General features: G+C 44.6%; 1 protein-coding gene across 13 annotated transcripts in view; it reads right to left on the bottom strand.

Annotated features, from left to right (window-relative positions):
* The window catches only part of LOC137866166 (adhesion G protein-coupled receptor L2-like), an 85,843-nt gene that overhangs the window by 22,140 nt on the left and 39,202 nt on the right, over positions 1-24,501 (bottom strand). For 9 of the 13 annotated variants that reach the window (XM_068701876.1, XM_068701874.1, XM_068701886.1 and 6 more), the window contains exons 4-9: positions 22,814-22,923; positions 18,365-19,165; positions 7,823-8,119; positions 6,229-6,329; positions 4,336-4,521; positions 2,897-2,935 (exon numbers count right to left, since the gene is read on the bottom strand). In XM_068701876.1, coding sequence (XP_068557977.1) covers positions 2,897-2,935; positions 4,336-4,521; positions 6,229-6,329; positions 7,823-8,119; positions 18,365-19,165; positions 22,814-22,923 — 1,534 coding nt within the window. Of the gene's footprint in view, positions 1-2,896; positions 2,936-4,335; positions 4,522-6,228; positions 6,330-7,822; positions 8,120-18,364; positions 19,166-20,395; positions 20,958-22,813; positions 22,924-24,501 lie in introns of those variants that run through there. The other 4 variants (XM_068701887.1, XM_068701878.1, XM_068701877.1 and 1 more) reach the window with 2 other exon arrangements.

The raw sequence follows: 24,501 nt of genomic DNA on the forward strand, positions 1-24,501 counted from the left end.
ATGGAAATCCTTTCATTTCCTGCATTCTGATAAGCAGTAAGTAAGCAAAACATTCCACAAAACTCACACAAGTATCATATGTTGACAAAACAACTTTCCTCTGACCTCGGAAGAGTTCACGACTCCTGCCCGACACAACAAACCGCAACGTTGACACTACGGAGATTCAGAATCCAGCTCAACCCTTGGTGTGGTAAATCAGAGTGACAATTTAACCATAGGTGCATTTAACCACGGCAAGGCCCACCACGAGAACGGTAATTAACGACAACAAGCCCTTGCTCACTGTACCAATTAGTCACAGCTGTGATTATCCAAAACACTAATTGACCACAGACAGGATTATCCGTTTGCCTGGAAAAACAAGAAAGGGGATCAACCAAAGTCTGCACCGATATATGATTAACCGCAACATTTAACCACTGAGCTCATATTAACTGCGGCGCTGATGACTGTATCCAGACGCAGCGCTCCCAGCGTGTCTTTATTTCTCGGCCTGAGCACAGAAATCAGTCTCCGTTGCCCTGACCTTGCAGACAACTGGAAGCTTGTGAGCTGTGACTATGATAGGAGTTAAGTCGCTCTGTGTGTGTGTGTGCGTGCGTGTGCGTGAGCGTGAGCGCGAGAGAGAGCAGTGGCCATTACAGAGTCGGAGACATTACAACCAGACAGACACTAAATGGTCCCCCCCCCTCCTCCCCTCTCTCTCCAACCCCGTGGTGAGCCATCCTCAAAGGACCCATGAAATCCAAAAGGAGAATAAAAAGTCGCCTGTCTCTAATTTGTGTAGCACAGAAAGATTCCGTGTTCGGACTGAATCCTGGTTAATTCTCGCCTGGTTGGAGGTCACTTTACAAATCACTGGGGTGCTACCAGAGGAGCCTCCACAGCTCGCTATAAAGCCGGAGAAATGAAACGAAAACAGCGCCGACTTCAAGAGCAACAGCGGATGATTAGCGGTTAGGGTGACCATATTTTCGAACTCCCTAAACCCGAGGTCCTCAGGTGACGTTGTTCATGCACCATTGGCATTTTCATAAGGATGGGAGACAGCTACTTCAGCACTAGCACACTTAACCTACAGAGCGAATCAACCAAACCATTTGAAAACTATATGACACACTATTAAACACAACACACAATGATTGCATTGGTGTAACATAATTATTGACAACAGAACACAAGGTAATTAGAGACCAATTGTGATTAAGTCCCGCCCACAATGAGGAGGAGAAAAGGTCTTGGGAAGTTCTATCAGGAATAAGTTGAATAAAGCATTTTACGTCTACAGAGGGAGCGGATCAAGGTTTGATGAATTAACTCAAATGTTAGGAAGTGAAGTTACCTCTGTGGCCCGTTCCTCATCTCTGCTTCAGGCTAGCAGCATGAGGTGACATCAACCCCTACTAGCACAACACACCCACATCTAGTCTAGATGGTCTCCCTCGAATTGCAAAACTCATGGAGATGGTTGAGGCTAGGCATTGACCTGGAATGGTTGAGGTTAGGGTTAGTCGAAGAGCGGAGAGCGGAGCAAGAGTTTCCGCACATTTTCTCCAAATCTAGGGTAATCATCTAGACAAGACCCCCAGATCTCCGCCTGAACTGTTGCAGTTGAGTTGCATTTTGGGTGATGTAGTTGCCGGGTTTTTGACAAGGAAGAAGAATACGAGGAATAAAAAAAAAAGGATGTTTCTGTTTGTATCAATTTTGATACCTCTTTAAAACTGCCCATCGTCACTCTGAGTGCGATGGATACATGGTGGAGCACTCTTTTAAAACCAAATGTCCACCTCATAGTGGAGCTAGAGGAAAAGTCAGGGGATCACCAAAGTCTTTAAGATTCATCCTCTGGGCACCATGAATGTCTGATGCAGACTGAAATACCTCAACAACCGTAGCATTGACTGCCATGAAATGTTGTATTTTGTACAACGTGTTGTACTGATGGTTATAAAGAAACAAAAGACATAAAAAACATCCTTGGATGGTTTAGTCGACCCAGAGGTCAGCACACCAATGTATCCATGAAGCCATGCTGCTAGCACGGCAAAAAGTCATCTCTAAGTCAGCTGTGGGGGAAAGTATCGCCCTTTTTCTCTCAGTAAAATGAGACCTCAAAGAAAAACAACTCAAACTTGCAGAGAAGCCCCATGAGCCACTGGAAAATACAGAATCTGTTCATTTGTATTATGCCATGCAACGCATGTCCTCCCCAGTGTTTACACCATGCCCTTGTCTTTCAGCAGAACCTTCCCGAGGAAATATACTCAACACAGCGAAGGAAAAGCAAAATGTCTGGGGGGGGGAAAGACTGAAAAATCAGAATGGAACACAAACATATTAATGGGCTCAGAAATTAATCTCACAGATAAAACACAACTGCAATGGGAAAGGAGGCTTTCTTTTTTTGCTAAGGGGACAAGGGAGACGAGAAATTGTACAATGTAAGCAAGTGAAAATTGAGCACACTGCCACTTTGATCACACTTCTGGCTGACAGGGAGGTGCAATTACGACCGTGGGAAGGCAATTATTCACACAATGTATGAAGAGCCGACAAGAGAGACGGAGGGAGAGAGAGAAAGAGTGGGGGAGGAAGAAAAGGAGGAGAGAGGAAAAAAAAGCGAAAGAAAGATGTACAAGTGATAGCGCACAGAGGACAAAGACGGAGTGATATTGACAGTGGCATCCTCAGATGGACAGAATGACGGGAGAACAGACAGCCGAGTCAGATGAGGGAGCAGCCACATCTTGTACAAGCAGCAGGTCACCAGGCACAAACTGTAACAGGACAACCAAGGACATAGAGACAGACAGTGCTGCATGCTGCTGGTCAGGCGTTAGAAAAACGGGGTACAAAAGCAACACAGAAAGCCTACTGGTAGGAGTTATACCTTCATGTACGCCCTGCATGTCTTCTCTCTTTTTTGAAGCTTTTCCACACAATAAGAGGATCAAGCACAAAAGACAGATTGTAGAAAGAGGTGGTAAGAACACAGGACGCATTAAAATCATGCCACTTACCATTACAGAATTAATGAAAAGAAGAAAAGGCGCCGGCCTATAAACTACAACCTTGAAATGCTCCGACAGCCTCTAAACGCCATTCGGGTGATTTTCTAAATGTGAATATGGATCACATAGTAGTGAGGGGAGGAGACGAGGAATGCACAGCAGTGTTGAGGGAAAAGATGCTGAGGCTAGATTCTGATGCTGCCCATTAGTGATGCTTTAAAGATAAACAATGCGGGATGAGGTCATTTGTATTTCATGGCATGACGAGAAAAATCTAGTTAAACAAGAAAAGAAAAAAAGAAAAAAAAAAAGCCTTTGTTGACATCTTGGTATTAACTACGTCGCCTTCTCCTACCTAATTGAGCAAACCGGAGAAAATCCCATGCCGTAGCTCTCACACAGAACAGGAAAACAAAGAGATAAAGTGTTCTTTGTATCCAGATTGCAAACCTCCACATCATAAACACCTCCTGCAAAAACACACGCAGGAAAATGTTTCTGCAACCACGACAAGGTTTCTGCCATGGACACCTCCGTCCACCACTTGTTGATTAAGTGGAAGAGGGCTGGATGAAAACTTAAAGAACCATACCAGCGTTTTAGCTCCTTGAATACAAATCATGTGGGTGTGATTTCTGATAAAGACAATAAAACCATCGGTTTGGTCCTCTAGCTTCCGCCATTGTTGCTTGTCGTCAGCCAATCACACGCTGTTGTTGTGAGAAACGCGAGAAGTTCTTTTCTTCCATTGCTTAATAGCGAAGTGGCTGTCGTGGACATAAAGGCACAAACAATGGGCGTGATTTTGGTGCAAATAACCTTTTACCTTTGTTTACACAGCAACTGCTGTCGAGGAAATCTGAATAACAATGTCATTTTTCAAACTGTCGCTCATCTCTGCATGGGACTGCCTCTAGCTGAGAGATGTAAGTACGTCTCTTGGGCCTACTCTTTTTTTTTTTTTTTTTTTTTTTTTTTTGACGAGTGCCTGCAGAAGCAGTTCCACACTTGTCAGCAATGAAGTTTTTCCTTTGTGCTGGTGGGGGGCTCATGGCCATTAGCTCCTTTAAGAACTGCCAGGTGAGCCGGTGTTTCCAAAGCCGGTAATTACCAAGGGGGCTGTGGAGGAATGAGCTTCCCCTCGGGGCCGGACCTGCCTCCCTAACCCCCTCACCTGAGACCGTGCGTGCCCATTAATGTGGCTGAGTGTGTCGGTTCACGTGTATTGGTGGGCGCCCCCGCTAATGAATGTCCTGAGTCATGCTAAAACAGAGTCGGGGCAAAAAGGGGACAAAGTTAGACAGGAGTTTCACAGCACCTTGTTGAAGCTGCGTCCAGCTGAGTCCTTCTCGCTGGGCCTGAGCTCCTGCAGCTGAGCATCCAGGATGTCCACGAGCTGCTCCATCAGGCGCACCGAGGAGCTCACGTCACCGGCAAACACCGGGCCCTGCGTGTGGCGCGCCAGCTCGTTGGCTAAATTAGCAGCATTTTCGCCACTTCGGATCTAAAAACAGCAGCGGGGACAACAGGGGGAGGGGGGGGGATGTCAGTGAAGCGTCGGTGAAGCAAGCTGAAGCTGAAATAATGTATCCCACATACACCTCAGAGCCATCAACACATTGCTTGTTCAGAAAGAAAGAAATTGTCTGCAGATTGAATACAAACAAAGGGATTGTATGTTTAGCAGGGAACATAACAGCACAGCAATAACTAACAAGCTGAAGAAAATAGAAACACGGCAATACCGTGAACAACAATGAGCTGTCAGTGCTCGTCTGCTCATCTGTGATCAGTGAATTCTAACAGTTATTTTGTGATAAAGTGTTTTACTTTTTACTCCCAGCCTCCTCCAACCTGTCTTAACTGAGCTGTGACCCAATTTATCACTACACACTCATGTTATACAGTATATACCATATGCTTATCTTCACGGTATGACAATTTTGCAATTTTACACACAAAAATCAATTTACTTTTCCATTTTGTACTAAGAGGAAATGAGGCAACGCACGCACTCGCATCAATCCAAATGTGACTTTGGAATTGCACTGCCAATTAAACTTCACAAAGAGAAAGCCAATGCAGCGTTCATGTCGTATCACACAGGCCATAATTACGAGTGACTGAGTGGGAACAACATGCATAGCATTCAGATTCAAAGGTGTAATTCTGAGTCAGATATATCAGACATTTCTGACAGCTGTGTTTTCTACCATTTGGCAGAAAGAGCTACGGAAGTGTCAACAAATCCGTTGGCGAAGTGGCTGCAAAAACCACCGCCATTGGCAATTATATCTAATTAAAATTCAATATCAATGCAATCAACTCAGCCGGCTGAGAAGATATGTAAAACATAAATGTATCTAACTGAGACTCATATTGTTAGCTTATTATTAGGGTAGATGTGGGTGGAACCATCTTGGAATAATAACTGAGCATTCCAACATGCCGTGGATGCAGCATCAATGTTTTTCCAAAAAAATCTACTTTTTTTTTTCAAGATCATTCTGAAGCTTTGAATATTATGAATATGTTTGAATATTTTGCATATGCGAGGAGCTTCTGTATAACAATAGTGTCAGCCACACACTCAAACATCAGGCTGATTTATTGTGGATACTTCCTGTTTCTTTCGTAAACTTTCCTTTGGTATCGTGTCATTGGTATCGTAGTGAAATTTGGAAACGATGCACAGTTCTTCAGTCGGTCTCGTCTACATTTCCCAAAATGCCCTCTGCCAGCCCCCAGAAGCCCTCTCTGAACCTGCTGCACGTGCGAGTTGTTTATTCAGGTCAAGAGAAATCTCTTCCTTAGAATGCAACATGTTGCGTGTTGGTGCTGCATTACGCTGCGTTCGGGCTTCTGACACTGGTATCTGTGTGTCTCCATTAGATTTCTTTCTACCTGCATGACTGCAGAACATCAAAGCAGACGAGGCAGTGAAGAAAGAAGCTCTGGCTCTTTGATTCTCAGTAACCGACTGCAGGACTTGGCATTTAATCCTGATAGCTCATTTCTTTCTGCTCCCACACTGTATTTTAGCTACACTTGGAAAAGAAAACACATTTTCATGATATTTACCCTTGACCACATCTCTGCCGGTTTAAGAAAAATAAACCAAGCAAGCAAAAGGTTCACTTGATGTTTGATTTGAGGCGCGTGTCGTGTTTGTTTGCTGCAAAATGTTGTAATTGACACAATCCTGTATTACCTTTTGTGCCACTTGAGTGACCCAGTGGGAGGTGCAGTTGCTGAGGTCTGGGCCTTTGGAGCACCAGGTCCCTGCCACGGTGCAGAGGAAGGAGGCGATGCCTGCAGTACCACAGAATAAACACAACAGTTGGTGGGAAGCCAAAGCCTTGCTCAGATACAGTTGCTCCCGCTGATCCCCCATTCACACACACTCTCTCTCCGGTGCAGGAAACTCAAACTGCTCGGCAGCAACAAACCACTTCCAAGCAATTTGAAAGGCTGCAAGCTTTGTACAGGCTACACAAATGGAACACAAAGAAATGTAGAAGGCATACTGAAACATCAGGTTCCTACATAACTTGGACAAAACGACAGAAAATAACAATGGACTCTGGTTTGTTGTTGCCTGTAAGCACTTCAGTAGTGTAAACACTGTATATGCCATGCATGTCTGGATGAAAATGACTCCTAATGAATGCCGCTTCACAGACAACAGCGACAACACACTGTATGTAATCCAACACTCGTTCCCTTTTCACCCCCCCAGTCAAAACACTGTCTCTTTTCCGCTTTCATCCTCCGATAGCCGTGCTTTGTATTGTGACAGGTCTGTCAGTCTGTGTGATGAGGTGTTAAGGTAACTAGTGAGAGACTTCCTGTGAGAGTATCATTGTCAACTGAACTGGAGGAACAGCATCATGTGTCCCTAACTGGTGACAACCTACACTTCCAAAAGTGGTTTTTTTTTAGTTTTTTTTTTTCAAATGTGAGAAATAACTGAATAAACGGTCTGAATGTAATTAAGACAATAAGTAGAGATTGGACGTTGACAGCGCTTCCTATTTCATAACCGTCTCAGATATTGTCCGTCTTCTTCATTGCCGTCTGTCTCTCTGCTAGCGCGGAAATGGGCGACAGCATTTTTCTCTCTCCCTGCTCTCTCAAAAAGAAATGAGTTTCAAAATTACACACAAACAGGAGCAATGTTACCAATTTTCGGTGGAACTGACAGGCTCTAATCACGCTGTATTATGGTTTTAAATTTGACATGCCCCTTAGCTGAAATGTCACAGACTCGGTACACAGAGGCAAAGATGGAAACGGAACATAAACTAACTAAATGAGCACAAATACAGTGACGGGGCCATTTTAACAGATTTTTGTCAGGGATCTTTGAAGTTTTGTTCCTGATCATTTGTATGCTGGAAGTGTGATTCTGTGACTCTTTATGAAATGCTTAAATGTTAATGAAAAGAAGAAAACCCCATTAACCCTGTTTACCCTCTACAGAGTTGTAGTAGTAGCGAATCATAAAGATAATTACAAAAAGCTGGACTTACACAAAATGAAAAAATAGCCCAAATATATGTGCATACTTATACAATCGAATACTAACGACCGTTTACTTGGAAACCCATGTGCATGTAACCGGATGTATTTTCATGACTGTCATAAGTAATTAGCAGTAGTGTTAGCAGTTCTATATACCGCTAGCATCCCGCAGGCAGAACGATGGGTGGATAAAGGTTTTAAAAAAATATGAATAGATTATCGTCTTCATTAAGTCATGAGATGTCATCAGTATGTATCGAACAAACAGATGGTGGGCCTACCTCTGGTCCCTTTGGGGCAGGGCCTCTCCACAGTGCTCCCAGTGTGGGTCTGGGGCCAGTCGATGGCTCTCCTCCTGGTCGCCTCACAGAAGCGCCTGGGCGTCGGCGGCAGCTCAGGGACGGTGGGCTCCGCCGTCCCTGAGCCCCGATTGTCCTCGTACGGGTCCCTCCCGTCTCTCGGATCGGCGCCCGGCGCGGTGGTGTCCCCCTGCCCCTTCACGGTGGACACGGCCGTGGTGATGGGGACCGTGGTCCTGGGCGCGGGCGGCGAGACCGAGAAACCCTCGCTGGTTGGCACTAAGAGTGGGAGAAGAGTGAAGCCGTTAGAGCGCGAGTCATGAATGTCCTTGCCTTGAACTCCCATCGTTTCTAGCAGTGGGGGAACTGCAACTGTTTGGAGTCCCGTGGCTTGTTGGTATTGCTAGAGTTACTGCTGCCCATAATTCTTGGAAATAAAAAGCTTCGTGCAGCTTTCAATCGCAACTCTGCACCTTCCCTAAACAAAATCAAGGCAAACCTGACAACACCACACATCTATCTCTTGCTATTTTTAGTGTACTTAAGTCCATAAATAAGACAAGCAGTGGTGGTGGGGCATCCTTTGACAAAGCAGTGATTTCCTCCCAACAGAGACAGTACCCTGGGCTGATTAAATGTCAACAATGAAGACAAAGCCTGTCTGCATTTCACTTTTGTTCTGCCTGGTTCATCTCTCTCACTTTGATAAAGCTGATGTGCGGAAGGAGAACCGCACTGCTCCGAGCGAAAAAACATACATCAGCAATAATGTGATTCCAATGTATTCAATACACGCTTTCCGCTGCGAAGCGAATCTGTGTGTGAATGCGCACGCGCACGCGCACGTGCACGTGTGCGAGTGCGCTTGTGTTTGCTCCATTGCTCAGGTGTGTTGCTGCTTAAAAGGACTGCGTGCACACAGACGGATAGCTGCTGCAGAGAGCCGGGAGATAACTAGGAAATGAGAGCAGAAATAGGAAATCTATATATCGTATGAAGTATATGAATAGCTAATATGAATATGAAGAAAACACAGTGAATGTCGATGTGCACGTGCACGTGTGTCTACACGGACATACTGCTCTCATGTATGAATGATCGTACATCTTTTACCCACAACCACCGGATCATATTTAGAGATAAAAGCAGCTTCCCACAATGCACTACAGTGTTGTCTTCACGTTCCCCGGGTGCTTCTGGGAAAACGCAATATCATGCTATCTGACACTCCATCATCAGACACATATCTCCATTTCCTGAGAGAGAGAAGGGTGACAAAGCCCACATTTCACGTTTCACACTAATCAGCCAGTCAGGGGAATCTTTGCTTTTTTCATCCCAGTGAAATATTTATTACAAAGCTGATATCTGGCGACGCGGTCAGGAGGCCACGGGAGGTTGAAGACTGTGTTCCATAAGAAAAATAAAGCCCAGACCACCCGACGGTGTTGGCCGAGTTGTGACATTTCACTCCGTGACCTTTTCCCCTGGCAGGAGCCCTCGCTAATTACCTTCTTACGCTTTCACTCATTGTGCGTCTGTCAGCTGCACGCACACAGGTTGGCCAGGCCAGCATGGCAGCTAAAGTAACAGCTGACATGTTCGCATTAAAATGAGCGGACGATAATGAAGTGGTCGGTCTGCACCCACGACTATGAAGGTGTTCAGAATTACGACCAAAATAAGAACCTTAGGACCCTATGATGATTGGAAATGTGTAAAAAAAAAAAAGGATCGCCATTGTCTTCCAGCTTTTTTCGTACTTGTATATAAAGTACACTGAACTGAATTTATTGAGAGAAAAAAATAACCTATTCTTTTTCCCTCAACAGACAAATAACTCACTTTGTTTATAGAAGAGGGGTTAAACAAGAAGAGTTTCAAATGTATGTACTGCCAGAGAACATTTTTTATTGTCTCAGGAAAAGTGAGATGATTCATAGGCTGACTCTGATGATTCAATATGCGCATATAATGCAATACAGGGGCAAGTATAATTGAGTTTGAAAATATGAAAACTTCCCCATACCTGAGCAAACTTTTCCACAGGCTGATACCCGCCCTTATATGCATTTCCTGAAACAACTTGCTGTCATCACCTGATTAACCTGCTCCCCCGACCGTAGCCAACGGGTCCAAAGCCCCCGACCGTAGCCAACGGGTCCAAAGCCCCCGACCGTAGTCAACGGGTCCAAAGCCCCCGACCGAAGTCAACGGGTCCAAAGCCCCCGACCGTAGTCAACGGGTCCAAAGCCCCCGACCGAAGTCAACGGGTCCAAAGCCCCCGACCGTAGCCAACGGGTCCAAAGCCCCCGACCGTAGCCAACGGGTCCAAAGCCCCCGACCGTAGTCAACGGGTCCAAAGCCCCCGACCGAAGTCAACGGGTCCAAAGCCCCCAACTGTAGCCAACGGGTCCAAAGCCCCCGACCGTAGTCAACGGGTCCAAAGCACCCGACCGTAGTCAACGGGTCCAAAGCCCCCGACCACAGCCAACGGGTCCAAAGCCCCCGACCGTAGTCAACGGGTCCAAAGCCCCCGACCATAGCCAACGGGTCCAAAGCCCCCGACCGAAGTCAACGGGTCCAAAGCCCCCGACCGTAGTCAACGGGTCCAAAGCACCCGACCGAAGCCAACGGGTCCAAAGCCCCCGACCGTAGTCAACGGGTCCAAAGCACCCGACCGTAGCCAACGGGTCCAAAGCACCCGACCGTAGCCAACGGGTCCAAAGCACCCGACCGAAGCCAACGGGTCCAAAGCCCCCGACCGTAGTCAACGGGTCCAAAGCCCCCGACCGTAGTCAACGGGTCCAAAGTCCCCGACCGTAGCCAACGGGTCCAAAGCACCCGACCGTAGCCAACGGGTCCAAAGCACCCGACCGAAGCCAACGGGTCCAAAGCCCCCGACCGTAGTCAACGGGTCCAAAGCCCCCGACCGTAGTCAACGGGTCCAAAGCCCCCGACTGTAGTCAACGGGTCCAAAGCCCCCGACCACCCACACTTCATCACAAAGGATTACACAGGACAGAGACGCATTTGGTTTTTATGTCTCTTTGTCATCTTGGCAAATGCTTTTAGCATATATTATCATTAGGGATTCAATCAATTCAGAGATGATGCACACAACAGGGAATATTGAGTGCAAGGTAAAGAATTACCACATCTACATGTTGGGGCTGCAACTAATTCATATTTTCATTAATCTTAATAGTCTTGTTTTTTCACCCATAGTTTCCTAGAGCTCAAAGGGACGTCTTCAAACTGACAGTGGTGTTTAACCAACAGTCCAAAAACAAAACCAATATTCAATTTATACTTATCGGCAAAAAACCACAGCTAACATTCACATTGTGAACCAGACTGGAAGCCTGTGCCAGTGATTTTTGGGGTATTTGTGTTTAAAAAGTGAGTTAATAGTTCCTGCTAATCAAATCTTAGGTATCGATCCGTAAAAATATGACTTGAAGTCAGAAATGCTGATCTGCTTCATGAGGACCATGAGTCATCTTTCAAGCCTAAATACTCTGTTCTCTGGTTATCACTTTAACGAGAGGGTGAGCCTTTCTGCTGTTTTTCTGTTCATTTAATTGTAATTTTAATCTTTGGGTTTTCAGGCCATTGTTCTAATCAATCAATAAGCCATTTCAAGATATCTCCTTGAGATTTTGGGATATTGTAATGAGCATTTGTTCCCCTATTTTCTGCCATTTTAGAGATGAAACGACTAATCTATTGATAGAGAGAATACTTAGATTAAACCAAAATGAAAATAACAGTAAGTGGCCGTCCTAGTCCCCTTTAATCACTCACAAAATCCAGAGGAGATAAAACCGAATGAATTATACATTATATGTTCTATTAGCATATCGTATCATTCTATTTTTTTGTCATTTCATGCTGCCAGACACTTTGTCATTGTCTCTCTCATGTTCACTCTCTCAGGCAGAATCATGAAACATATCTCTTTCATTTTTTTTTAATCAAAAACAAGACACGATCTTTGTGGCTATTTGCAGTCAGCATGTCTCGGTGATGTTGAAGGACAACTAGAACGTTGAATAAACAGCGTATTTATTTAATACTACATCAAGAAACATGCTTGTCAGATGTTGAAGCATTTGCGGGCTTATTATGATGTCTCTCCACCGCTCACGCGACAATTTTCTTTTGATTGCGACGAGCATATTCCCCTCCAGTAAGAGCCGCGTGTCCTCTGGTAGCACTCAGCCAAGAGAGGGCTGAACCAATTAGCTGCCATTTCTCTCAAGAGGCGGTGAAGTCACTCTTTATGGGCAATCTGACACCAAAGGCATACTGTTGCCATATGCTGAATAATACCTCTTGTAAATAATGGAAGAGTTTGAGATTGAACACTTGAAAAATGGCTGACAGCGGAGTCTAAACCAGAGTGTGTAAATTAAAACAGAGCTTAAAAAGAAAAAAGGGGAGAAACCATTATGCAAGATCATCAATCAAGACATCAGAGATGAAGCAGAATTAGTTTTATCACTTTATAGCCCCCCAGAGACATTTAGGAATCTGTGGGGAAAATGACAAAAAAAAATATGACACCATGATCAGATGATCAGAGATGGATAATGTTTTTGTCGTTGCTGTTGCAGCTTACACCGCTGCACTAAAAGAGCATTTTTTTTATCTCACATTACACGCATACAGTCAGAGCAGTGGAGATGATCTACATGTCCATACAAACGCCAGGATAAATAGATCATAAGCCGCCTAATACCTGCTATTACAGAAGAGCAATGGCAACTCGCAGCTAAATCACGCTGTTTTCAATTGGTTTAAATTTTGAAGATGAATCACTTACAAGGCTAATCCTCCCAGCACAATGACAAACAGACAAAAGGAAATATCGAACAGGCAGAGCTCAGTTTAGAAATCATCTCTCCTTTAGCAGGTTCTGTTGAAGGCTGAAAACCAATCAATGTGTGCCACGGTCTCCTTTCTCTGTCTTGGAAGTTAGCTGTCCTCGAACTGAAAAGCACCCGTTTCAGCGGCACGCATTTCTACACCTTGTGAAAAGGTGAGCAAAGTTTCTATTGTTGATCCAAATGAGAAAGAAAAAAACCCAACCTTTCCTTCTTTCTCATCATACCGTGAACACAGCGGCGGCTGGCGACGGAAAGAATCGGGGAGGACAAGAGGAAAACTAATTGATAGCCTTTTTTTATTAGTCGAATTAGAAAGTAGTTTCATTTATTTCTCAACGTCCTTCAGCTAAACAACAAAATATGTTTTTTATTAAATGTATATTAATGAGCCACCAATAAAATGTGGATTGTTGTTGTTACACTACGTTCTTTGGGACGGATTAGACATACAAGATGTAAAATGTTAATTTACAGCATTGGATATCACTTGGATAATGTAATCAATTACTCATTACATACCGCTCAAAACTAGCTGGTTCTCGAATGCAGCATTGCCTGTGAACTTTAGCATGTCCGCTGAAGCGCACAACGTGCAAATTATAAAACATTTGAAGGTATTAAGAGTGGCGAGAGTTATAATCTTTTGCTAGAGGCTAGCTATCAAAGAGGGTTACTAGGGATAACAAAGTGCAACTTTACTGGCAAAAATAATCACACATTATTGTAACATATTACTAAATTATGCAACACTGTTCATTTGTGAGCTTTAGCTTCTGGTTGGTGGATTTTGTTGTCTTTCCAGAGAGACAGGCTAGCTGTTTCCCCCCTCTTTCCAGGCTTTATGCTAAGCTAAGCTAACCGGCTGCTGGCTTCATATTTACTGAACAGACTCGAGAGCGGTCTTGATGTCCGAGGAAGCGAATAAATGTGTTTCCCGCATCGTCAAGAACATTTGCGTAAACCGAACCAATAGGCATGTTGAGGCGCTGACGGCGCCCCGTACGCCACTATAAGTAAGACGTGGTGTGACTCAGCGCGTGTGGGTCTTCATACATCTTTATTCATTGTGCATTGGAGCTTGGCTCAATAACAAGACCGTCTCAGAGGATAAGAACTGTGTGAGAGCTACAGTTGGTCTTTTTGCCTCTTTACCTAGAGCCAGCGCTGGTAATTAATGACAGAGAAACAAGTCCCAGAAGACATGAATTTTACATTAGGCTGTTTATATGCGCTCACGCTGTTCTGCTTCATCCAAGCCGACTTGACGGGAGCACACAGCTTGGCATGGAAGGTACAGGGCCACAAGACAATTCATCAGCAGTTTAGTTAACGCTGTTAAAAATGCCTTTATCGTGTCTTTACTTAACTCAAGTCGATGAGAAACTGTTGAGCGGCCTCCCTGTTTTATGGACACTTGTTCTTTAAAAGGACGAGTTCATTATTTATTTATTTTTTATTTCTGTAGCTTCCAAGTAGTGTTCCTTATGTATTCAAATCCGAACAATCAAATCTTTTAGCGTCACAATGCTATTTCCCCAAGCCCTTCTAGAAACATTTTTCTCATGTATCTCTATATATATATCCATGTAAATATTCACATATCCATAGTCAGTGTGTATTACCTACGGTAATGGCATTCGTCACGTTCTCGGCGTGGAGAAGCAGACAGGAGAAAGCTGAGCAATGAAGTGCTGTGGACGCCACATTAGTTCGGACCCAAAAGCCTCCCAATAACGTAAACAAAGTAACCGATCGATGCAGCGGGAGACCAGCAACTCCCGTGTTCTGCAAAGTCTGATTACTGTTTGTTGTCAATGGAGTCTGGTGACACAGTCTAGTAGAGAGTTTCAATTACCCATCAGAAAAGGCGGTGAAAATATTCTAAAGACAGAGCACACTTGAAGTGATAAATCATCATTTTTTTTGTTGTTGACTTAAATCTGATCTGCAGCTTTTCCACAGCCGTCAGACAGCCCTCTCTCCGATGGGGTACTGAAGCTGCCACCGGACTCCTCTGACAAAAACAAGTCATTTTTACCTTGCAGAACACAGGAGTATGTACACACATCCCCACTTCAAAAATCCTACCTGACCCTTCCAGTTACCGTTAACGTCATCCATAAGCTTATCGATCAGCTTACTTTGGTAACCGTCGCCACTGCGTTTTGCTAACGGCTGAGTGGCCGTTTCGGTTTGAAAAACCCGGAAAAGAACGCAGATGGCTTCGACCTTTAAAGAGCAGCAGACAGAAAAAGCTCTGCCGGACATATCCTGTGTCTGCGCGGGGTAATTTATGAGGCCTGAAACTGAGCTCTGTGGAGCAGCAGACATAGCACAGTCACAACTAGACGGTCTGAGTCAGAGGACGGTGGCTCACAATAAAGACACATGCATGCAGACAGGAAGATATATGTGCAACCAGAAATACACTCAGAGCGAAAACACTCCAAAGCTCTCCGTCGTCTACGTCTAGAATGCATACTTCAACAATTCCCTGCCATAATCTCAAATGTGTTGATCGGCGAGAAGCAGAACAATTAGAGCTCTTGCAAATCTCCCGACTCTTTTCCTCCAGCCTCTATTCCTGTTGCCGAACATCACGCTTCAGAGGGTGGAACACAGGCTTAGTGCATGATACATCTATAAATGTCCTCTGTCTTGGCGGCTCACCTGGAGGCGTCGTTCAGGGATATAAAAGCGGCGCAAAGTGCAGCGAGGTGCACAGCTGGGTTTAGCCACAAAATGGCTGAGCAAAAAAAACCAAAACAAAAAAACCCACACTGGCTTTGTGAAGATAGATGTCTATCATGTGGCATGCAGGATATGAAATAGTGGTTTTGCTTGACATTTCAATTCAGCGCAGAGCCCACTTGTGCTCACTGCTGCCAGATTACTCCGAGCAGCTAAGCCTTTTGGACAAAGCCATTCATTTTATGGCTCTCGTCTCGTCTTTAAGGCCTCAGATCAATGCTACCTCAAATACAAATTAATTTTCTCCTTTCTCTCCTTGTTAGTTTGAAAGGCTCTCGGGCAATTGCTTGCTCCTCTTGATTGTTTGTTTTTTTTTTTTTTGTTGGTTTTTTTTTATTCTTTGGACTGAAATCAGTTAATTCCTTTGCACATCACAGAGAATACATTACCGGTGTCCCTCTAAATTTTGTAACGCCGGGCGCTTTGGTGTGCTTTGTATTGGCATGCGCCTCTTCTAGAGAGACCTCTGAGGAGGAGGACTCTGGAAGTATTGATCATCGCTGGTTTGTGTTCACAATGCATTAGCAGAGGGTAGGCATTTTCTTTAAATGTGTGCGAATTGTTTGGAACAATAAGCGGAAAGATCAATATGGGAATGGATCTTAGCTAATCACTTCAACCAGGGCTAGAATTAAGAAAGCTGCAGTGTTGTACAAACACTCTGCACAAGGTAAAGGAGAATGCAGACAAGTTGCTCAGGTCAATTATGTTCCGCTTTGATCACTTTGCTCAAACTCCCTTAATATAAACCCCTAATCCTGCAGACACTTCGGCACCTCTCTAGGATGAGCATTACAGTCAAGGTTGATGCCTCTGACAGAAAAGGACACGGCCGCTCATCGCGTTACATGAGTTCTACCACGAAGAGAAATACACTGGGTTTGGTGTAACTTCAGTCCGTGGTCGATGAATCTTAATGGGCACAATTAATTTCCTTTACGCCTCGAGTGCCCCTCAGTTTCAGAGAGAGAGACATTATTTCAGCACCATTAGATTACCCTGCAGAATAGGTTGTTTAATTCAACGCCATATCATGGGCAGCAATAAATCCTAATAGCTTCACAGTAAAGAAGTTAAAGGTGCAGATCTGAAAAAAACCTAATAAACAAGAACCAATTATTTTCAAGTGCCATTCACAAAGCCCGGTGTGCTGCTGCTGCTGCTGCTGCTGCTGCTGCTGGCCGCGGCATCTTGAGATGCCTCCTCTCTCCTTCTTGAGCTCGCAACATTTCAAAAATGTTCCCATAAAACACACTTAATGACCCACAGTGACAAGTTCTGCTGCAGGGACGCACTTTTGATTGGATCCCAATAAGGGAAGCGCGGACGGAAACGGTTATTTAGAATAATGAGTGAAATCAACAACTTTGTTCTGTTGGGTTCCTTGATTAAACGCACTGTTCCCGAAGCAAGCGACAACAATAAGCCTATGTGGCATTTATGTTTACCGAGGCATTACAGTAGCTGAGAGAGCACATTAAACCCTTCATTGAAAATGCTCTGTGATGGCCACTTTCCTCCTCTCCGAGCCTCTTTTGAGACAAGGAGGGTAATTATGATAATTCAGTTGTTAATTACATTTACATACATCAGGACGTGAACAGTTGAGCAGGCAGTTTGCATGCATGGAGAACTCATTAAAGTTTGAGTATTTTTTTTTCATATGTCCTCCAACATACTCTTAATTGAGGCTTCAGCAGAACGGACGCAGACACGCAGCCCCCCCCCCCCCCCCCCCCCCCCCCTTCCTCCTCCTGCTGCTCGGAGTGTCGAGTTATCCTGCCGGGGAGATTCCAGGGGATGGCAGGAAAACAAACAGACTTGTTGACAAGAGGCCAGAGTTCAGGAGCACACAGCCGCCATTGAGACATCAACGCTACCCCCCACCCGCCACACCCCCACCTTCAACAGCTCAGGTCAAGAATCAGATTTCCCCCTGGAAAACCCTCCCGAATAACCAGAAGTTAAAAATCATAACTGAATCCAGACCAGTGCTCGGGGGGGAAAACTGAGCTTCTAACATAACTAGAAGTTGGGTCAAGACCCCCCCCCCCCCCCCCGCCCACCCCATACACACTTCCCACTTCACGCTGGAGGCTCAGCCCGGCTCTGCAGGATAAGGTGGCTGCAGTCAGGTAATTAAGCCCATTATCGTCTTAATGTAAGGTCCCCGTCTGATGACACGTACGTCACCTCCGAGCACTTCACAGATTAATCTGAGCCCTCTAACCGCCCGGCAGGATTCTTCCCTGTAATTGATCTCTTTCCAGCTACTCTGCTGCGCTGATTCACCATGTGGTGCACAACTCACACACACTTCAGCCTGGTGCTTTTTAAAATATCACGCAACAATAGGATGGCTATTATCTCCCGGTCTATTGTCCAAAAAAAAAAAAAAAAAAAAAAAAGGTAGCCATGGCAACACAACTTGTAAGGTAAGGGGAAGAGGATAACCTTTGTCATACTGTGCACAATACTTATAAAATGTATTCCCAGCATTATATATATATATATATATATATATATATATATATCTACTCATAATGGTTTTGGATAAGGCCGGAGATTAGAGAATTTGATAGGGTCCAGGCTCCTGCTGGAGTGAGTGCCTCAGCTTGCCTCATGGTAATAAAGAAACGGGTTTCTGAAGAGGCTCAATCCCACTGGGGGCTATCCGTCATTCCGAGGTGAATCCGTAATTTCTGTCTGCAAATGAGCCCTTTCCCCAAGACTAACACAGCCCTCTTCTCTTCATCACACCTGAGTTGCATCCAAAATTAAAAGGCAGCCATCTGTGACACGCCACGCCGCAGCCAAACAATAGAACGCTTACAACAAAGGAGAGGCGAGTTAAACAACAAACAGTGGATGAGGCTCTCACCTTCGGCGGGATCCGGTGGGCCGAAGTCCAGGTCGTAGCGCAGGATGTAAAAGTTATTCCACACGTACAGCTGGTTGTCTCTGGGGTTGTAATCCACAGCGGTGATGTACTGGTACTGGTTGGGGAAGAGGATGTCGGTGTACTCGCCCTGGCTCAGCTTGGTGTTGTAGGTGTAATCGATTTGGCTCCTGCTGGCCTCGCTCTCGTTCTCTTCGTAGGTGGAGCGCACCACGTGGAGCACGCCGCACACCATGAAGGCGTTGGAGGCAGAGCGCTTGTCGTACGCCGTCTCCCACGTGGCCTCGAAGCGCAGGGTGTAAGGGTTGAGCTGGCTCACCACAATGCGCCCATTGTTCTGCTCCGTGGCGTATATTACCCACAAGCCCCTCTCGTCCACCGCCAGGTCAATGTCAGTCTTGCCGCCCCAGCGGTAAGGCGAGGTGTCGTGGTAGTTGGCGTTGTTGACGATCGCCTCGCCGCTCTTGATGCGAGTGCGCAGGTCAAACTTGACAATGTTGCGAGTGCGCTCCTTGTTGAAGAAGATGGCGCCGTCGTAGGCCACGAAGCCCGTCCCGTCGACGCGGTGCGGCAGTTTGTAGGTGGTCGTCTGGCGACCATTTTTGAAGTCCTCCAGAGAGGCGTACTCGAGGAGGGTGTCGGTGCGGTACGGCGTCCAGGGCATGAAGAAGACCTTGTCTCCGGCCTGCAGCGGGTCTTTGCACCACGACCCCGCTTGCTGCTCCGCCTCGAACAGGAAGGTGGCGTCTCCTACACCCTTCAGAGTCCCGGGACAAATGAAAACTAGTGACAGAGAAGAGAGTGAAACAAAACACAGTGAGGCGACTCATTTCAAACAATACCGCTAAAACATTTGACACGCATCATTCTTGCTGCTGTACAACTGAAGTGCAGGATAAAAAAGATCAGGGATTGTGAATTTGGAGGAATGGTTTAACTAATGCTTTTGTTCTAGCGCTGATGTATAGGGAAAAAAGGAAAACAAATGAAGGTGTCATAGGATGAGAAATGTGACGTTAACGTGAGCTTGCATCTCAAGGGTCTGCTGCTACATCCTAACAGGGACAAAACAAAATAAAACCTGAACGAAAAGGGTAAAAAATCCTGCAAATGAAAGACATGGAAAATGAGAGGAGTAGAGGTTGTTTTTTTTTTTTTAAATACCAGCCTGTCTCTGTCGTCAAATGCCACACGAACAGCTGGGTACATGGACACACTGCACATGCACACTGACATGACGGAGGTCGTAGACCAAAATGAGAAGGGAACAGACTTCACATCTTGAGATAAGAGTGAACAACAGGTTGTAGATGGCGGTGGCGGCAGCAAAGCAGAGGAAAAAATGAAAGTGGAGGTCGGGGGAATAGATCGAACAACAGTGGTAAAGGATTTCCACTACTTCTGTGGCAGAAGACAGGAGTAACCACTGATGGGTGAGAGAGGCCATGGCAAGGTTCCCATTTAGACGGTTATACATGAATTGGTTCTGGATAAATAAAAAAAAGGGACAAAGTGAAATCTTGTTTTCTTTTCAAAACTTTTTTTTTTTGTTGTCTTTTTTTTTTTTTTTTTTTGTCCGTGCCAATCTCACTCAGCCATCACTGCTATTTCACATCACGTGCTATGGGTGCAGCAGAAGTTGGGCCAAGCAAACTAAGACTACGCCAAATAAGACTCTATACACACACACACACACACACACACACAACTACTCATTCTTCAAGGGTGAACACAGAGCTAGGCAAGAGTCCCTGGAACAAATCAACACCCAACAGTTGGTGTTTTCTTTCACATTGGACCGTGGATGTCATTTGAAATTCAGTTTTAGAAATTAATTTTGACTCCATGGGTGCAAACAATCCTCCTATGGGTTTAGCATTTGACAGGAGAGGCAATCAGGAGGGGGAGGAGACGTGAGGGGAGCTGTACTCAACACCACAGAACAAGGAGCCAGAGGGGGAGGGGGTGTGTGGGGTGTGGGGGTGGGGGGTGGGGACCAGACCACTCATTTACCTTTTTGCTCCACTTCTATTTCAGGCATTGGAAAAGAAAGCAAAAAAAAAAAGAGTGCAAGAGGGAGAGAAAGGTTATCATGAGTCAACTACCAGGTACAAAGAGAAGAATTAGCTGGAGGATATGACCATGAGATGAACTGCAGGGCTGCTTTGGGAAGAAGAGCTAGAGAGGAAGGGGGAAGAAGTGTCTGTCAGTGCAACGTCTTCTCATCCTAGGATATAAAAACAGACAAGTTATGGCTGGAGACAAGCTATGTGCCAATGCTTTCCAGCGCATTAAACTTCTCATTCCTACCGTCTTTAACTGCCAACAAAAAAGAATGCATTGGCCGAAAAAATCCCTCTAAAAGTGCTTCTCCTAAGTGGCAGAAGAAGAGAAAAAATATCTCCTGGTCATATTTAGATGGATAACATTGTTAGAGAAACATCACAGGAGTTATTTTTGGCATGTACTGACCGAGGGTGGAATTTAAAAAAAAAACAAAAAACTTTATGAACACAAATCAAAACTCCACTCCGAACTCGCTCGCCCACACACGTAAAACATGACACGGTGCTAATGTTACACACCGAACCCTTTAAATGAGCCAAAGAGAGCAGCAGCACATGAGATGACTGATGAGCAGTCGGCCTAATATGGAGTTTCTTTAGCGGACTGTTGACGCTGCATACGCTCTGAGCGGGGGGGGGGGGGGGGGGGGGGGGAGGGAGGAGGGAGGAGAGGGGGGAGGCTGGGGACAATATGTGAAAGATTAGAAGTTTAAAAAAATGAGAGCACAGAGGTTAGTCGGGAGGGAGTAGAACGGGACAGGAGGTGAAAGGGAGGTCTGTTTGAAAGAAGAGAAAAAGAGGTGAATATCTCTGAAAGTGTTTACAATTCATCAATTTAAATACTAAGTACTTTCACAGGCAGGGATGAAGCCTCCAGCTGCTGTTATAAACTACTCTAAAACACCCTTTTAAGGTAGATTAACTCAAATCAGATACTATAGACAAGAGTTTAAAATAGTGCCGGATTCCACCAACTCCACAGTACATTTAATTGAATCATGTTCCCTGTGAAACACTAAAGCTGATCCATGACCGTCTACAAGAATCTGGTTAAACTTTTAGGATTTTTTTTTTTATCCCTTGTACTTTTTTCTCAAGAAGTCTGGGTAGTCTGTTTCCACAGGACATCGGTGAATGTAATGTGCTAATGTAAGACCTATAATCTTTGTAATCTCTCCTTCATTATCCCACCAACGACATCAAATCTAAACACTGTTATTAAAGCCCTTTAAAGCGTCAGTTCACCCAGTTTCCCCCACTGGTACCCAGTCATGCAGATAGTTTCGGTTGTAGCTGTGTGTTTGGGAATATCTGCCTCTGAGATTTTCCATCACCATCCAAATTCAATGGAGGTGAATGGAATTTTGTTTGTGCTGCTGACAGCAACAGAGGGACTATTATTTAAGTAGAAAGGTGTTCCAATCAAAAGTTTTCTGTGGATTATCGGGAGAAACAGGAACATTGTTTGTGAAAAAGGTTGTTTTTTTTAAATGTCATGTTTCATTGTTGTGAGCTCATCAACACAAACCACAAATTCCATTTACTTCTGTTGCACTGCGAGCAGAAATCTAACACAAACTGAGACGCTTTGGAATGTCATTTCGAATTTAATAAGGTTTGTAAGCAACCAAACTTTAGTATCACTAGAACTCATAAATGACATTTCTATCTGTATTCACTTACACTAAAACAATACTGCAGAACAGCAGACGATTCATGTTCACAACCTGTAGCTTATTTTTCAGGAGCTACTTGCTCTACAAACGGGAGACGGGGCTTAAACTATTGATTGATATGTATAGAAGTCGGTCTTTGCTGAACTACAAAAACAACTGGCGGCCATAAGGACACGATTCTTCTCCCTCACAAACAATCTTTGGCTGAGTGCAGACTCTGGCTTGCAGCGAGCACGTTAACCAGACAACAACCAGCAGTTTCATTGAAGCCATTACAGAATTAACATAAATTTACATGAATAACAATAAGGTCCAATAAGGGGGTCTTTAGCCTTTAAGCGTAACAAATCTGGGTATTTTACCAACCGGGAACCAGATCCAAACAGGAAGCAGCTATCAAAACCCGAACCTAAAGACGGATATTAAAAAAAAAAAACTATCTGCATGTCTGGATTCCACTGGAGATAAATGAGAAAATATATATTCATTTTAAATCTTATTTGCAATTTTGGTGAACTGACCCTTTAAACTACTTCATGACACTTCATCCGTCATCTTAAATTGTCATTATCAAAGCTAGTCCTCCAGGTGAAGTATCATCTGTAAAACAAACAGCACATCTAGTCTACAGATACTTGTAAAAAGCAGACAGTAAGAGTTCAGTGTGAGATTTGGATGGCGATACTTACTATAGGGAACACACTCATACTGGACCTCTAAGTACTTGTAGGTGCCAGGGCATGGATCAGGAAAGACATCAGAGCCAGTGACAACCACACACTGCGTACGGTTGTTGCACCTAGAAAAAAAAAAGATTGACCAGAGATTTCATCATGACTACCCACAGCAAGAGCACTCGGCAAAGACAACATTAACAGCAGAGAGCGTGGGGGGGGGGGGGGGGGGGGGGGGGGAGTTCATTGTCACGGCCACAAAGAAATTGAAGAATTCCCAGCCACCAGGAGTGTCACATATGCATTCTAGCTTACACCTTGGCAAACAGAGAGAGGAATGAAGGCATTAAGTGTAAATGAATGTCAATGAATATGTGATAATGAATAAGAGAGCGAGAGAGAGAGAGAAGCTAAAGGCATGTTAGGAATTTGCAATGGCATTTCCTTTAACAGCGTCTTCATACCGCTATTGAAAGGGGAAGACATTCATTAAAACACACAGGACAGGTGGACGGTGACATGCAAGTGGACTGGAATGGTTGCTCCTCTGTATGTATGTAACAAACAAGACGTGAATGTCTTTCTTTTTTCTTTTCTTTTTTAACGAGAGGTTATTTGCCCTCAAGTATGAAATAATGGAAATGGTGAATTGACAAGTCTGATGAGTTGATTGCAAAGTTAGCGTGTGTGTGTGTGTGTGTGTGTGTGTGTGTGTGTGTGTGTGTGTGTGTGTGTGTGTGTGTGTGTGTTAGTGTGTGTGTGTGTTTGCAGATGTTTCTGGGTGCTAAAAAGGTTCAAGTAGAGAAGGAGAAGGGGGGGGGGGTAACAGCAGAGGACGGCGTTTGTGTAAATACTGTATAGGGTGAAATTGGCTCCACTTCAATCAAGTTCTTTTGAGGCCGAGGGATTGAGAATAATGTGAACAGTAACAAATGCAAAATAGGACATTCAACAGTTTGCGAGCCTGAGATGAATATTTCAGAGGGTCAGTAGCAGTCATGCAAGTTGGACAGACATTTCAACATTGGACAGGACTTTCAAAGAATCATTAGAAACTCAAGAGGCTTTCCGTCGCTGCAAAATGGGATTGCGCCGCACAACAAGCGCACAAAGCCTCGACTCTGCACTTTCAACTATGCACGACGTTAAAGTCATGAATAAAAATGTAAATGTATTTACATTTACCAGACAGAGACCTTGCTTTTCAAGCTGCGCTCCAGAAATCCAGCTATGCATTTTCATAAGAAAAAGAAAAAAAAAAAAAAAAAACCTTCCCCTTGAAGCTAATGGATTATTAAATATTATACGTATGAATAAAAAGGCACAAAGTCCATTATGAAGTTAACAAATAGCATCGGCTCTAACATCACTGACGGTACGGTACCGGCTGCACTTAGGAGATTCACTTTTACGGCTTCACACCGGTGAGAGCTGCCGAGAGGGACAAGGGTCACCGCATCAAAACTGACTGACTGACAACAAATGAAAGCAACAGAGTCACTTCAGATACATCCAGAGCTAATCGATTTAATTCAGAGGTTTAGAAGTCTGACTGACACTAGCTCCGAAGTGTAGGAACTATATCTACTCAAGTATTCAACTGACAAAAGATAAGAGTAGCTCATTCAATGCAATGCATTCTTATGTAATACTGTCATTAAATACAAAATGCATGTGATAACATACACCTCGATAGCTTTTTT

The sequence above is a fragment of the Cebidichthys violaceus genome, unplaced genomic scaffold (assembly GCF_023349555.1).
Source record: "Cebidichthys violaceus isolate CVI_PGR_0920_01 unplaced genomic scaffold, fCebVio1.0.p SCAF_8, whole genome shotgun sequence".
NCBI classification, from domain to species: Eukaryota; Metazoa; Chordata; class Actinopteri; order Perciformes; family Stichaeidae; genus Cebidichthys; species Cebidichthys violaceus.